The 17,325-nt window shown below is 34.8% G+C and overlaps 1 protein-coding gene across 1 annotated transcript in view; it reads left to right on the top strand.

Annotated features, from left to right (window-relative positions):
* SGTB (small glutamine rich tetratricopeptide repeat co-chaperone beta) overlaps positions 1-17,325 on the top strand; it is a 44,426-nt gene that overhangs the window by 6,378 nt on the left and 20,723 nt on the right. The window contains exons 3-5 of the mRNA XM_061187860.1: positions 4,032-4,135; positions 7,125-7,194; positions 10,745-10,844. Of these exons, the coding sequence (XP_061043843.1) occupies positions 4,032-4,135; positions 7,125-7,194; positions 10,745-10,844 (274 nt within the window). The remainder of the gene's footprint in view (positions 1-4,031; positions 4,136-7,124; positions 7,195-10,744; positions 10,845-17,325) is intronic.

The following is a 17,325-nucleotide window of genomic DNA, read 5'->3' as shown; positions in this document are numbered from 1 at the left end:
TGACTTTTTCCCACCTCCACTGATATTACCCCTGGATAGAACTAAGTATTTATTTTACGGTGATGGCCTCTAACTGGTCTCTCTGCTTCTATAATTGCTGCTTCATTGGCTTTTCTAAACGCAGCCACCAGTGATCCTTTAAAACAGACTGTGTCAGATTCCATCATTTTTCCAATCAAAATCTTGCAGTGACTCTTCATGTTACTCAGTCATTGTTTAAAGGATCTATATAATTGGGACTTCTGTGATGTGTTGTTCACAGACTCCTCCGCTTTCTCGTTTGACTTTAGTCAAATTAGCTTCCTCACTCTGAATGCACCAAATGCTCTTTCCTAAAGGCTTTTGCTCCAGTTGTTTTCTCTGCCTGGAATGTTCTTCCCCCAGGTAATGGTAATATCCCCATCTCCTTCAAGTCCTCTTTTCTGAATGAGGCCTTCCCTGAGCATGCCATTAAATCTGCAGCCTGCTTCCCTGCTCTGCTCCCCACGCTCCCATCCTCTTCACCCTGTTCTACTTTGTATAGTTTATTGTTTACAGTCTACCTCTCCATCCCCCACTGCAATGGCAGCCCCAAGCAGTCAGGAATCTCTTCTGTTTTACTCACTGTTATATACAAAGCTCCTAGAAAAGTGCCTGACACATGATAGGTGCTCAATAAATATTTGTTCAATTGAATTGATGAATCAAGTGATCCTGGGCATCTCACTCATTTGGTCTGTGTCTTAATTTCTAAGTCTGTTAGGTGGAGCTCTCTGCCCCCTCCATCTAATAGATTTGTCAAGACAATCCATTGGTGATGGCAGGTAATATAGCATATGGAAGCTTTAGTATAAAGTGCTATATAGATGGGATATGGTATTATTGAGAATTCTTCGCTTGTCCTTCTCCTTATCAGTACCAAACAGACTATTATTGTTTGGTGTTAAAGTGGAGCAAAATTGTATATAGGATTTCTTTAGATTTTTATGATTTATTCCTGAGTATAACCTTCTGAAAGGAGGATCACATATAATAATCCCTGTTTCATAAATGAAAATCTTGAGGTAAAAGTAAGATAAATTATTGCACCCAGGTTATTAGATTTTTTTTCTAGATTAATAATGATAATAAGAGTCCTGAGTTCCAAGGCTGTGGTAGGTTTTTTCACTAAACCATTTATCTCTCTAAATATGTGTTAGTGTTGAACACTAAACATTTTGGCAGCAAGTTTACGTATCAAAACAATTGTGTTTACTTAATGTGGAATCTAAAATAGTCAAACGCATAGAAGCACAGAACAGAATGGTGGTTGCCAGGGGCTGGGGTAAGAGGAAATGGGGAGGTAATGGTCAAACGGTACAAAGTTTCAGTTATGCAAAATAAATAAGTTCTAGAGACCTACTGTTCAGCACAGTGCCTATAGCTAACTGGATTGTATACTTAAAATCTAGTAAGAGGGTAGATCTTATGTTAAGTGTCCTTACACATACACACACACACACACACACCAATAAAGGGGACAAGAGGAAATGTTGGGAAGTGATGGGTATGTACATGTCTGTGGCCTTGATGGTGGTGACGGTTTCACGGGTGTATACTTATCCCCAAGCTTGTTGAGTTGTGTCCATTAAATATGTGCAGCTTCTTACATGTCAATCATACTTCAGTAAAGTGATTTTAAAACAGACGAACAATTGTGTTTAAAAAAAACCCAAACAGCTACCTCCTTTAGTAATACTTGATTGTGTCTAGAATGTGCCAGATCTATGTTCTAAGGTCAGTGGCAGCAGAGGTAAAGGAGCTGGACTGGATTGCCTCAACAAGTTAGAGTGTAAAAATCCCTCATATTTTTATGTGGACTTTTCCCCTGTCAGTGTTTAGCTGTGAAGTTCCATACTCTGGTTCTGGTTAAGGCCTCGGTTGGGTTCTATCCACCTTTCACAAGGCTGTGAATTAATGTTTTGGGGGGAATAAGTGCTCTCTTCTGCAGATTTTATTGTTTCTATTTCCTCTGAAATTAAACTGTTACTTCCACTGTAAACAAAGTTGTAGATTAAATTTATTGAGCATCTATTATTTGCCAGGCTGTGTTAAAGTCAAAAGATAAATAAAATATAGGCCTTATCGTCAAGGAGACAGTCTAATACGGGAGACCGGTGTTTTAAGTGCATATAATGTAGTATGTGTGATAAGTACGATACTAGAATCATGTACCAACTAGCTACATGGCACAGTAAAGTAAATGACCAATATGATCAGGGAAGAAAGATGCCGATAAAAAATAAATATATACATATACATACGTGTATTATTATTAATAATAATTGATTTTTAATTAATTGTCTTCATGGCAATGAGAGGCTATTTTCTTGTGGCCCAGTGTGTTTAGTGCAAGTACAACTGAAGTACAAGAACAACTACTTAGTAAGGATAGAAAGGGAGAGAATGAGGGTTGGGTAAACAGTGCATTATTTTCTTTCTAAAAGACACTTTGACTTTTGGTAGTTGGTAACTCAGTTTGTGATTCAGTCCCTTTTCTAAGGAGAATTGATCTGTGGATAGTGACAGTAATAGTGTTTCTTTTATGATAGAGGTAATTTTCTCAGGATCATAATGTGTCTTTTAAAAGTCATACACAAATGCAATTGGATCTATAGTAAGTTAGAGTAAGACAGATGCCCTATGATCTCTCTTATATGTAGAATCTAAAAAATAAATAATAATAATAATAAAAACCCAAGCTCATAGATACAGAGAACAGATTGGTGGTTGCCAGAGACAGGGAGTGGGGAATGGGAGAATGGGTGACCTGTTTTTAATTTTTGTTTTTGGTTTAAACAAACTGAATTAAAAAAAAAAAAGTCATACACAAATGTAAGTGAATCTATTGCACACTGTCTAGAAGTACACTGGACATTTTGGCTACATCCCCATCTTGTTGAGCCAGAAGAGAATTCTTTTTCAAAGGAGAGCACTCTCAGGATAAGAATCTGCCTCCATTCCCCTCAGTGAGGACTTGTAAAAAGGGCAAGATATGCTTTCTTCACTGTTTTTGCCCTAGTTTAGGATCCTTGTTTGTTTAGGTCATTGATGTAGGAACCCATAAATGGGTTCCTGGTTTTTTGCTTCCATTTTCTCCCTCAGCTTCCCTCTCTAATTCATTCTCAGCATTCTTACTAGACTTCTAGTTCTAAACACAAATCCAGTTATGTTGTTCTCCTTCACTAAAATCTTTAATGGCTCTCCATTTGCCCATAGCATCAAATCCATGTCCTTTAAAAATATTATTTAAGGTGCCTCGTCATCCAGCGACAGACTTTGTTCTAGCATAATCGCCCACCATGTCTTTCCACCCAGTCTGTACCCTAGCCATACTGGTTATCTTGCCATACATCAATGTAGATGAGGCACCTGTCAACATTTAACATGCCATGTACTTTACTTACTGTGTCTGCCTCCTTCTATTAAGGGTGAGCTTCGTCACGTGGATCGTGATTTTTGTGTTAGGTTAACTGTTGTATCTCTACCACCTTATAACAGCACCTTGAACATAGTAGGTGCTTGGTAAATTTGCATGCCTGAATGAATTTTTAAAAGCCAAACTATTTTAACATAAGTAAGTACACCAGGATGAATATTTAGTGTTTCCTATGTGCTAAAGACTGTTTCTCTTACTATTTTTAATCAGCTTGAGAATTCTGTTTCTCACATTAAAAAAGATAATTTTTAAAGTTTTATTCAAGATACAGGTAATGGGGAATATGTTGTTAATGACCTGCTTTAAGAAGAATATGATGTAATACATATACTGAAAAGTTATATTCTAGGTAACATTTTTCTTTAAGTGAGGAATAAGAAACTAAGTTGTCTTCCCTCAATAGCTGGTCTATAAACAGAAATCTTTATGCAGATGAACCATTTAGTTTTCCATATGTTCTGTGATCAAAATGCTGAATTACCACAGATTGCAGAGTGCAGATTTCTACCAGAAAAAAAGGTTGCTTCTTTTTTTAGGTTGCTAATTTTTTTTCACTATTAAAATTTATTTCAAGTTGCAATTCAGTGCTTGGAGACAGTTTTTAAAATCAGCGCAGAAGATACACATCTAGCAGTTTCACAGCCTTTGACAGAAATGTTCACAAATTCCTTCTGTAAGGTAAGCTGTCTTTGTTTTCTCATTAGTATCTCATTATCTAAGTATGACTGCAGTATTATGTTGGATTGTTAATATTTGAGGGGCCAGGCTTTAAGTAACTAACTTCTTCCTGGGTATAAGATAGTTGGTCCACATGGATGATTTGGGCCCTAAAATATAACTTTTAATGTGCTTTAGATTTTCATATTAGTAACTCTTCTCATCCTCTCACCTTCTTTTATATTTAATGATATATCGTAGTTGACTTTTTAAGTCCTTTACAGTATCCGGGTGTTTTTAGATTTCTGACATCTGAATTGATATTCCCCGAAAACATGAAATACAAGTTAAAAGTAAAAGTCTTAATGTTTAGGAAGAAACCATATAGAAAAGGAATCATCAGGAATTGCATCATCATTTTGAAGCAGATTTTATCAAATTTGGCCATTGATGGGGCTCTTTAAACAGGGAAAGGTTCAGGGTCAGTGTGCAAAACCAAGACTGAAATCCAAGTGTTCTGATCCCTGCTCCCTAGGACTGTTTACATGGTCTCTGGTTTCTGGCCTTTTCAGGAAATATGGACTATAAGATGGAAAAATCTTAAGGCTAGTGAGTTTAGGGCCCCAGGGGGACCACCCACGTGGTTTTTCATTACATTTTGGTGCCACGTGAACCTCTTTTATTATTCTAACTCTGTATTCAAGCTTCAGTACAGAATGAGGAACTCAGGAGAGGAGCTGAAACATGCAGGGTATGCTTCAACTTGGCAGGGACATTGCTGAGAATACTGCACAGACTGTTTCTAGAATTTGTTGGGAAGAGGTTCTTAGAGTTGCAATGAAAATGGTAATTTGGCAGTGAACTGCTCCCTCTTTTTATACTTGGAAAAAGGATAATACAGTTATACATTAATTCATCAAACAGATGAATTCTAATTATCTGACAAGATGCAAGGAGATAGTGGAATGTCTCTGTGGTCCTTGTCTTCTCTTTGGTTTTTGTGGTTCTTTCATTGTCTGAGCTTGTGGCATCCTTAGGGAGCCCTATTTCAGAGGCTGGACATGGCTATGGCAGAAGTCGACCTTCTTTACTCCGCGATGCCCGAGAGGCTTGTGTGTGAGACGGCACTTGGATTTGCTCACTCTTTAGCTCCTGTTATCACTGACTAGTACTGAAGAGATCAATACTTTTTTTTTCCTCCCAGAAAGCTCAGATTGATTGAATAGAGCTCTTTTTTTTCTTCTTCTATTTCTCTCTGATTGTACTTAATTGTAAAAATTTGTTGCTTACTATTTTAAAAATATAGTTTCTTAAAACAGGCTCCATAGTATATCTACATGGTGTTATTTGTGGTATCAATCCTTTAACACTCCTATTTAACATCTGTGGCTTCATTACGTACGCGTCTGTTAGCAGAGTATCGCAGGAAAAGTCTAAAACTTGTTTGAAGCAGCATCAAGACTGTTATAATTAAAGAAACTACTGCCTCTCCAATTGTACTTGGTTGTTAAGTTGCACAATTTATTTTTAGGATACTGCTTTTCCCCCAATTAAGTTTATATACTAAAAGGATTCATTCCTTTTATATAAAGTGGATAACACTTGTCCTCACATCATGGGCTGCTCAAATGTATTGAATGAACATGAGAATTAATTTTCAAAATTGTAAAACTATGGCAATTTCATTAAAATAATTCAAAAGGATTTAGAAGACAGAATGGATTATAATCCACTTTTCAATATGCCATTTTTCTGACCCCCCCAAAAGTCACTTTTTTCACATATAAACTGCCTAGGCTTGTTAGAAGATTTGAAGTAGAAGGAACCCTAAAAGCAAGTACTGTAGGGCAGTAATGAGTCTTTGAACTACACTTACATCCTGAGTGGCTACACAGTCAGTTTTTAGTATTGATCTCTACTTATTAAGGCTCCCATTTTGATTCTATACTTTTTTATACTAATACTTTATGTTTAGAAAAACTGATAAAGATTTTTTAAAAATAAGAACAACTCATATACTTTATAGTGATTTTGTACTTGTGAATACTTGTGTGTAATTAGCACAATGTATTTCCAATGTTAGAACTATCAAGTTCATTGACATTTTAGTCAAGACAAAGGTAATGGTGAGTATATTTTAAATATGGTACATAGGTATATTGACTACAAATTATACTTTTTTGAAAATTATAAACATTTATGAACTTCGGAGTCAAGTTTAAAAACAACACAATTTAAAAAGAATCTTCCCAAAATGGAAAAATACACTGTGTTCCCAGTGCCACTCAAGATATTTCTAAATTTTCATTTAGTTTTCATAAGCACTTTGGTTTGAACCTTATTGAAAAAGAGGTTTGAGGATGATAGTAGGTGCTAAAAACAGGAATCTTATACTGCTTATTATCTTAATGAGGAAATAAATCTATGACCATTGTTTTAAAAAGTTTGGACAATATGGAAGGATATAAAGAAGAGACTGAAAATCCTACTTCCAAATATTCCTACTGTTAACCTTTTGTGTATACCTTTCCAGTCTTTGATTTTCAGCCTGTGTGCATGTGAATGTATGTGCATATATTTAAACAATAAGATCATATTATAAATGCTTTTTTTGGTACCTGTGAATTTGACTTTCTCTTAGGATATTAACATTATGTTTCAAAATTTTCACTAAACAATCCTTTGAGCATAATTCTATTACTATTCTTTGTATACTGATTCTATTTTTGTTTATGAAGTAGGATTTCTAGATACAGTGAAAGCAAGTAAAAAAAATTGATTCACAGTTGCCCATTTTTTTCTAGAAAAAATTCCACATATTTGTTTTTCTAATAAAAGTATGTGGGGGGACTTTTTCCCTATTTCTTGCTAACAGTGTTATTTAGATGTTAGATTTCATGACATAGATTTACAGATGATATACTAAATAATTATTACTTTAATTTATAGTTCTCTGGGATGACTCTTTATATAGCTAAATGGAAGTACATTGTATTTTATTTAATTTCAGAATGACATTCTGCCTCTCTCAAACTCCGTGCCTGAAGATGTGGGAAAAGCTGACCAATTAAAAGATGAAGGTGAATATTTCATATAAAAATTACTTACTTAGTAAAGCTTTCTGAAACTCTAGGGAAAGTGACTCTGTCACCCAATAAGATTCTGGTTTATACTGCCAAGACGGGGTTGTCATAAGTCCTCGTGGCATTTGTGAAACAGAAATGAGCCTGGAAATATAGAATGGCTTGTGAACAATATAGGTATGGCTTGCTTCAAGAGAAGCAGATCTGTTGTGAGTAAAACTTGCAAAACAAGTCACTTAAGGGTTGATTATTTGCAACTGTATTTGCTGTGTGTACTCTAGGATCCCAAATTCTTTATGCTTAATCAAAGACATGAAAATGATTTTCAGTATTATTTTTAACTTTTGTGTATTTAGCATTTTTGAGTTCTTTGAAATTTAATATATGTATATGGCACTTAAGGATTTATTAACTAGCACATTTGATTACTATGTTATTAAATTTTCTAATAGTGACTATTGAAGCATACTTGATTTTAATAAATATGTCACCATTGAGGATCTGTGTTCAGTTTTTATATCATGTCAGTTTTGTTAAGCTATAGAGGCAAGCCAGGTCAGGCCTACAAGATTTGTACTAAGGAGCTGTAGGGCAGAGTCCTGATCTTTACCAGTGAATGAGAGCCAACAAAGACCCTGTCCTATAGGCAGAGAGTAATTAGGGAATGTGCAGTGTTCTGAAGCTGTACACAAATGGTTCAGAACCATTTTCTGGCCTTTTCTTTAGTTTATACTCTGAAGAAGGCAGTTGAGTTTTTTCTTAAAAAAGTTGGTTGGTGTCTAAAAAGGTAGATATGGAAAAGAGTATGCTTTTCCTATTCCTCGGGCATGGTCCTTTGTGTTAGGTCTATAAATTACACTATATCACTGCTTTTAATGGCTGCATAGTGTTCCATGGTACTGTTAGACCATGATTTACTTACCTAGACAGACAATTTTGTAATCCTAAGTAACACTGTCTTAATATCTTTGTCTATATTTATTTTCACTATTGTGTGATTATCTTCTTTGGATTATATTAGAAGGTGCTGTGTTTCCTACAAATAGACTGGTTTCAGTTTTCAATTTTTTATTTCCTCTAAGAAATCTTATCACTACAGTGACTTAAAATTTTAGAATTAGGACTTTCGTAAATTACATGTAAAATAAAGTAACAACCAGATCCTCATTGTCATTTGAATTATAGTATTCCCCAAAGAATTTGCATTTGAACTATCCAGATACAAATGCATTTTTCATATATTATTCTAATTGAAACAATTTAATCTGATGTTTCTTTTTCCTTCTACTTAGACTTTTGTAGTGTGTGAAATCCTCAGTGATGTAATATATGCTCCACTAACATTTTGCTTTTGCAGCTCTCTTGTTTTAGCTCTAGTACTAAATGGCAAATTGAAGTTTTATTTTTGTCCCTCATATTTACTCCCTCTGCATGGCAGAACACTGGGAGACTGCATTCCCTGCAGAGTTTGTTTTGATATAATGAATGTTAGTAAGTTGAGGGTTGGAAGGGGATGCAGAGTGAGGCTCATTTACTCTGGCAGCATGGGCAGACTGAATTACCTACTGCTTTCGGCTTTAACCAAAAGCTCTTATTCTTTGTTTTCACTAAGACATGTCACATCTAAGACGTTACACATAAAGTTAAAGCAATTGTCATACAGATTTTGCTATTCGTGTGAAAACAAATGGCCATGGTAGACTGTCAAGCATAGGGTTATTCCAGGCTGCATGTTATACTTACCTGTGTTAATCAGGGCTTCTGGCCAGCTAGTGCCTTCCTGGAAGGTTGCTTTCAAATATTTTTGTGTGCTTTGCTTCTGAAGAGCTGCAATAAGATCAGACAAAACCAAGAAGGGTTCATTGCTGTAATTCCCTGCCATGTCACAGAAGTAAAGGCATATCTCAAAGGGTTGTCTTGAGGATTAAAGGAGACAGGAGAGTTCTATGTATAAATATAGAGTGCTGTGCAGTGCCTAGTTATATTTATCTTCACAAATATCTGTGTCCTGAGTTTTTGTATATTGAATATTTTCTGACTTGAAGCTTTTTATCATTAATATCGCTATATATATATTTAGTATCTGTACACTTAGTGCGGTTTACGGGAAAAGACATACACTAGGTTTTACTGCTACCCAAGAAATGCCATCCCAAGACAAAAAGACCCAATGGCAACAAGAAAATCCACATAACCCGGAGAATTTAAATCTTTTACATGGAAGAAGCAAATCTATTTAAGTACTGAGGCTAATGTAGTTAATTTCTTGCTCAATCATAAAAGCTATGTAACCTTTTAGCTTCATTTCTTTTTGGGGGTGGAGATCTAAATTAATTTTTTTAGCTTTGAAAAAACAGCTTTATTGAGCTATAATTGACATACCATACGATTTACTGTAACATGTATGAATTCATTGGTTTCTAGTTTGTACACAGAGTTGTGTAGCCATCACCACAATTTTAGAACATTTTATCATCCCAAAGAGAAATTATGTAGAAATCACTTTTTATATTCACTTAGCAATCACTCTTTATATTCATTTGTGCTTCTTAATTTGAAGTAACGTTTGTATGATTTTAGGTACTCTTATCTACCTGTCTTTCCTTTAATCTTACTGTTATCTGCAAATTTACACTCTCCTCCCATTAAGTAGCTAATGATCTGTTAAGAAAACAAGGCTAATAGGAGAGCTTCTGGTTCAGAGAAAGCTGGAAGGAATAATAGAGGCTTTTGAGATGTAAACACTTCTCGTAATCCCAGTGTTTTAAAAATTTCAATTTTGAGCATTGGTTCTTAATAGTGATCGTGACATTTTTTTTCTGTTTAATGGATTACAGAAGATAGCCACAAGAAATCCCTTATTTTGCCGACCAGTCGTTAACGTAGCTAAATTATTGCCAGATGTATCTGCAGAAGCCCTTCCTGAAGATCAGTATGCTGTGGGCTAGCTGTGGTATCTGAAATTCTGTCTTTCTAGAAATTAATCTCCAGTAATCTTCTTTAAAAGAGAATCTATCTCTGGAAGGGATAGCACATAAAAATATCTGCCAATGACATTGACATGAGTAGTTTCACTAGCTTACCCTCACCGCATGTTCTGAGGGCTTGCTCATCAGCAGGTGCATGTTTTGACAGGGAAGGAATGGAAGACCAGGTCCAGACTGAGATAGTGATTGTGGAGGGTGGTCCACCTGGAATGGGGTGGGGCAGCTCTAAAAGGAAAGAGAGAGATGAAGATAAGGAAGGTGAGAAGAGGTTAGGTTTTGCCAAGAGGTAATCATAATTGTTACACTTACTCACTTATTGAAGTCTGGTTTTATAAGATATTCAAAGATTAATTTTTTAAAGACTCTCCACTGTTAAAAATCATTCAAGCACACTGAAAGCTAAGGGGTATCAACTCTATAGTACAATATAAAATTTATTTCCAGTATGAATGAAAAATCATGTTGCTGACCTTCGTATTACTGTAGTTTCTATGATTAAAATTTATCTTCCAGACTTTTTTTCTGTATATTGTACTTACTGTACCTATTGGTTATTTTAGGCAATAACCACGTGAAAGAAGAAAATTATGCTGCTGCAGTGGATTGTTACACACAGGCGATAGAATTGGATCCAAATAATGCAGTTTATTATTGTAACAGGTAAACTGGCACTGTTGTGGCAGGTTTACAGTTGTTAAACATTTGCATTAATAGCTCTGAAGGAGTTTTTTATAGCTCTGTAAAATTTGTTTTTTTATTTAGAAAATTTTGAAAGTTTGGAAACGTATAAAAGAAGGAAAAAATAAGCTCATAAATTTACCACTTAGAGGCAACCACTGTTACTAATAACCTTTTGGCATATGTTGTTTGATGTAAGAGTAATCAATTTCAGATTAATCTTTATTCACTAGGCATATCACAAACACATCCTTATTTTATTGAAATCCTTCATAAACATTATTTAAATGGATACAAATTAGTCTATTATTACCTCTTAATCTTTTTTATATATCTAGCACCTTTCATTGTGGCTGGTAAACAAGCAGTATTATTTTTTAATAAATTGATAGATGTACCTGACTTTGCCTTACTTTGCTTTGTCCTACTGGTGGACATTGAAGGTGTCCTTTTTTTTTCAATATTGTAAAGCTGCAATGAACATCTTTGTTTCTAAAATTATTTTCTGGACTTAAGATTTTCTAGACTTTGTATCTATCCTTGGAAATGCACTCAGTTGGTCTAACAGTATAAACATTTAAAAATTTGTTGATGCTAATTTCAAAATTGTTCCGGCTTCTTTGAAAATATTTTGAAAATTCTTTTCTTCCGCTAGGATATGTGAATGTATCTGTTTTTACCACACCCTTATCAGCACTAAGTACTTGAATTATTATTTATTATTGTTAATTTAATATTATTCTTATTTTAATAGTGATTTGTAATTTACATTTAATTCCTGGTGAGGTTGGACATTTTTCAAATGTTGGCCATTTGTGTTTTTTTTTTTCTCTCTAAATTATTTGTACCAGTGCCAGGCCTCAGCCTGTTTGACCTCAGACATTTCTTTCCTTCCCTTTTCTGCCCTTTTTAACAGAGGGTCTGACCCCTGCAGGCTGTATTTCCCAGGCTCCTTTGACACCTGGGTTTTGTCTGTGTTCAGAACTTTCTGCAGTGTTGGAAATGTCCTGTATCTGCATTGTCCAGTACAGTAGCCACTAACCACAGTGGCTGTTAAGAACTTGAAATGTGGCTAGTGCAATGGAGAAACTAAAATTTTAATGGTTAATTAATTTAAGGTCAATTTAAATTAATTAAATTTAAATAGCCATATGTGGCCTGTGGCTGCTGTACTGGACACCATAGCTCTATATTAAAGATAAAATCCCTTTGTCCTAATTGCATAGCTTATTGTTTGCCTTTTAATGTTTTTCATATGTAAAAGTTTTAAATATTTATATAGACAAATTTGTTTATCTTTTCTTTTGCATTTTATTACAGTGTTTTTAGTCTGAAAGCTCTCTGCATTTACAGACTTGGCAAATAAGTTTTATTTTTTATTTTTTCCTTTACGTTTAAATTTTGTCATGCCAAGTCTATTTTGGTCACTGATATGACTATTTTAATCAATCTGAAGCTTTTTATGACATAGATTTATAAAAATTACCTTTTATTATATAGTAAGTTCTTAGATTTGAAAGAGATCTTCAGGTTAATTTGGTCCAATCGTTCATTGAGTTATTTTTATCATATTTAGGGTATTCATACCCTTATGAGATAGTCCCTTCTCTCCCACCTTTTCTTTTGTGGTTATATCTGTTAGAAGAGTCTTCCTTGACTCTGATTTTGTTTCCCTGTAGCTCCTGTAGCTTCTCTCAATTGACTTTATTTTTATTCTTATAGACAATTACAGAATAAGTGTGATTCTTCTTTTTCATGACAGTACCTTACATTTTGAAGTTTGCTACTGTGTTCATTTCAGTCTTTCCTCCACATTAAATGTTCACAGCTTCTTCCATTGTACCTCACATAGGTCAGTTTTAAATCTTACACTTTTGCTCTAAACTTGTTCCAGGTTACCTGCATCTATTACTCTGTAGTTCCCAGAAGTTAGCACAGCATATCTGGCATTGGTCTGACTAGAACAGTCTTGTAGAGTGCTCATTTAACCTACTTCTAGGTAACATAGTTATATATTAGTGTTTTGTAGCATTATCTATTAAATTTATATTTTGCTTTGGTTTTATTAAAGCCTGTCCTTTTTCACACACTCTCTCTACCCTGCCACTCAATCGTACATTCATTTGACAGGTTCTTGCCCAACACCTGCTGTGCACCAGTGTTGTCACAGGAGGTAAAGTTGGTTGTTTGGACTCAAATGCAGGATCTTATATTTTATCCCTATGGGATTTTATCTTGTTAGTCTTTTATTTATATGTCCCTTAATCGTTTGGGATAAATTGTAAAGTACTATATTTGCTTTTGTTCCTAGCTTCATGTCAACCACAAACTTGACAAGAGCACCGTATATGACATTGTATCAGTTACAGAGTCAACTAGGGGAGCGGTCATGGGGAAGTGGTTAAGAGCAGGGGTTCTGACCCACACTCTTTGGATTCTAATTTCTGGCTCTTCCACTTACATGTATGTGACCTTGAGCAAATTATCCTAACATCTTAGTTTCCCCATTGGTGAAATGTGGATAATAGTACTTATCTCATCGCATTGTTGTAGAGATCAAATAGTTAATACATATAAAGTGCTAGGAAAGTGTCTAGTAAAGAGTATTATACACAGCAGTAGCTATTATCATTATTATTTATGCAATCTGGGGGTTTTGCCTTAATCAGATTATGAAGAGAGATCCAAATTTATCGGGGTCCAAATACATTGTCAATTGTTTTTCTCTGAGTTACCAGTCTGGTGGTAATCCCGGTAAAATAGAAAGGAAATGATGTTAGCCTCATAGGACTTGTTCTGAATTAATCTAATGTTATTTTCCTTCTTTTTTTTTTTTGGATCTCTAACATTTTTTTAGTGAAAATTCAGAAAAATCAAAGAGGTTTACAGTGAATATGCATATATCCACACCAAGATTTTGCCATTAATATTTTAGTATATTTGCTATATCAATATTTATTCATCTATCTGTGCCTATCTTATTTTTGATGCATTTCAAGGTAAATTGCAGCCATCAGTACACTTTCCCCCTAAATATTTTAGTATGCATGTCATTGATACAGTTCAATATTTTACATTCTTTTCTTTTGAGGTAAAATTTACATGCAATAAAAAGCACAGATCTTAACTGTATGTTCACTAAGTTTTGACAAATGCATACACCTATATAACTCACCACCCCTGTCAGGATAGTGAAGATGACCACCAGCCCAGGAAGTTCTGCCTGCCCCTTCAGAGTCAGTTGCCTAAAACACTCTCCAGAGAAAACCACTGTTTTGTTTTGTTTTGTTTTTCCACCATAGATTAGATTTATCTCTGTTAGAATTTCGCATAAAAGGAATCATACTGTGTATACCCTTGTGTGTGAGACCTTTTTTACTCGACATAATGGTTTTGACATTCAATCCTGTTGTTGCATGGTTCTTTTTTTTAAACTGTTCAGTATTGGTTGTTTGAACACATCACCGTTTGTTTAGGCATTTTCCTATTCATAGACACCCAGGCTGCCTTTAGTTGTTGTTGTTGTTGTTTTTTGTATTTTGTCCAGAATTTAGAGTTGTTATTTTTGGAAGCATTGGATCCATAAGGAATTTAGTTGGCCATACTGAAAACCTACATTTTCTCTCTTCACACACACACACACACACACACAAATCACTTTGTTAATCTGTTCTAATAATCCAGCTCAGAAAAATAGAAAATCCAAATAATTTGTGGAGAATTAATTTCCCAAGCTCTGCTTTTATGTTTGAATTTTATTCTCTGTAATCAGATGACTAGACATGTTTTCATTTAGCGTATGAAATCTTGAAATAAATACATTTAATACTGCACAGAATGTTATGACCAGGTATAAATGTTATCAGAAAATTGATTATTTATAGAGCTCCATAAGCCATATACTTTTAACTATGAATATGATGAATCTGAGCCTAGATAAATCATTTATTTTTAATGAGATTAGTGTTTGTTAATAGTCGCATGTCCATTAGTACAGTATTAGAAGAGATTCTTGGCAGTACCTGTACTTGCTTTTCATTTAATTATTGTTAAATTGAAATGAATAATTATGCTTTTTTTTTGCATTTAAATAGTATCTTCTTCCCTGAGGAGTTCAGTAATAGAGTATGCAATTTAATGTTAAATAATTAGAAAACTTTATTTGTATATGTATTGCAAATATTAAATAAAGCTTTAGGAATTTTTTTTAGACTCTAGTGGTTATAAATATCTCAATAGCCTGTAGTTTGCCAACTACCCCTTGCCATTTTTCTTAGCCAGCTGACTGCCACGAGTTTGAAGCTCAGAATAGCAGATCTAAATCTTTCTTTTGATATTCATTTTCACAGTTTATTACTAATCAAAATATTGTTCACATATTAAACTTGCTAGGATGAACCAAAGTTTACTTTTTATAGAAGTGGCTTTTTTATATGATTAGAAAACAATCAATTGGTATATTTCTTAGGCATGAATCTTTCTTTTCTAGACTTAATCTTCTATTTTGGGCTTTTAGGATCCTAATGATGCTTTAGGCTCAGCTCAGATACCAGGACAACATGAGTCCTTCCTTGAAAACCTATTGTTTAGTTTTGCTTTTATTCTATGTTCCTAGCACTTACTATGATATATAACACTTATATAAGTTTATCATATATGTTCTGCCTTATAATTATATGCATACTTGTTTTATTTCTTCAGCTGAAGGGCAGAGATTGCATCTTGTATCTATTCGTATTCCCTGTAATACCTAGCACTGTGCCTCACAAGAGTTCAGCCAATTTTTGTTGGATGCATGGAAGACTATAGAAGAAATATAAGAAATTTCCAGTGATGTTGAAGTGACCAGACACTCAAATTAACACTTGTATACATAAAACAACAAATGATTTGTAGGTCTAAAATATTTCCAAGTACTTTATAATATGAAATGATATTTCATATTAAACTCGCTAGTTTTCCATGTCTGCCGTCCCTAAACAGTACAGATCTTTCTCGACTTACGATGTTACATCCCAATAAACTTGAAAATGTCATAAGTCAAAAATGCATTCAATACACCTAACCTACTGACATAGCTTAGCCTAGCCTATCTTAAATATGCTCAGAACACTTACATTAGCCTCACAGTTGGGCAGAATCATCTAACACAAAGCCTATTTTATAATAAAGTGTTGAATGTCTTGTGTAATTTACTGAATACTGTACTGAAAGTGAAAAGCAGAATGGTTGCATGGGTACAGAATGGTTGTAAGTGTGTCATTGTTTACCCTCGTGATCGCATGGTTGACTGGGAGCTGCAGCTCGCTGCCGCTGCCCAGCATCACGAGGGAGTATCATGCCACTTATCACTAGCTCTGGAAAAGATCAACATTCAAAATTTGGAGTACGGTTTCTACTGTATGAGTATTGCTTTTGCACCATTGTAAAGTCAAAAAATTGTAAGTTAAACCATTGTAAGTCAGGGGCCATCTGTATTCTTATAGGTATTTCTTTTTACAGCCTCATTGCTGAGTACATTACCTTACACAGAATCATCTCCTGTTTCTGGGATGGATAGGTGGTTCAATGACTGAGTCAATAAATGGAATTAAAGATATCAGGAAAGAGAGTGCATGATGGAGAGAGTTTGTCTGGAAGGCCTGTCACGTGATGGGGAATTTGAGTTGAAGGTGGATTTGGTGGACGGGTAGAACTGGGATAAACAGAGGACAGGGGAAGGCATTTTAGGTTGGAGAGCGTAGTTTAAAAGGCAGAATTAGGAAGCATCAGGGCATTGTACCAAGGAATGCTGGTGACAGCGGGAGCTCTAGAAAGATGGGAACAGAGACCTCATTGTTTTGCATTTTGTTTTCTTCCACCTCCATAAGCAGCATATAGTCATTGGGTTCAGTGGGACTTGACTTTGGTTTGTTGAACTTAGAGTTGAATCTCAGTTCAGCCACTAACTAGCTGTGTGACCTTGGGTAGCCACTAAACCTTTCTGAGCCTCAATTTCCTCACTTGTAAAATAGAGATAATACTAACCGCTTCACAGGGTAGTTGTGAAGAGTAATGATATGTGTGTGTGTATATATATATATATATGTCATAGTTCTAGGCTTTCAATATTTGTTTCTTTCAAAAACAATGTAATTCCTAGTTGTAGGAGTAGGCTTTTGCTATAATTTATTTATATGTGATATACAATATGGGAAATGTTAGGTACCTGTAATTTTTTTTTGCCTTAATTTCCTATAAAAATAGAGCACAAGTTATATTCATGCTCTCGCTCTAACAAGGTAAGGAAAACGAGGGTGTCTGAAAACATGATGACTCTGACTGTTTTGTTCTGCTGGAGTTTCATTAGTTATGCCCTGATAACTAGACAGCAGGGTCAGAGAGAGCAGATCACATTGTTATTCAGTTCAGGCACTGGTGTGTTTGGCTGCATCTCACAGAAGCTTCAAATATAGCCTGGTTT

This window comes from Eubalaena glacialis, chromosome 4 (genome assembly GCF_028564815.1).
Source record: "Eubalaena glacialis isolate mEubGla1 chromosome 4, mEubGla1.1.hap2.+ XY, whole genome shotgun sequence".
Taxonomy (NCBI): domain Eukaryota; kingdom Metazoa; phylum Chordata; class Mammalia; order Artiodactyla; family Balaenidae; genus Eubalaena; species Eubalaena glacialis.
This window is presented reverse-complemented; position numbering and strand designations above follow the sequence as displayed.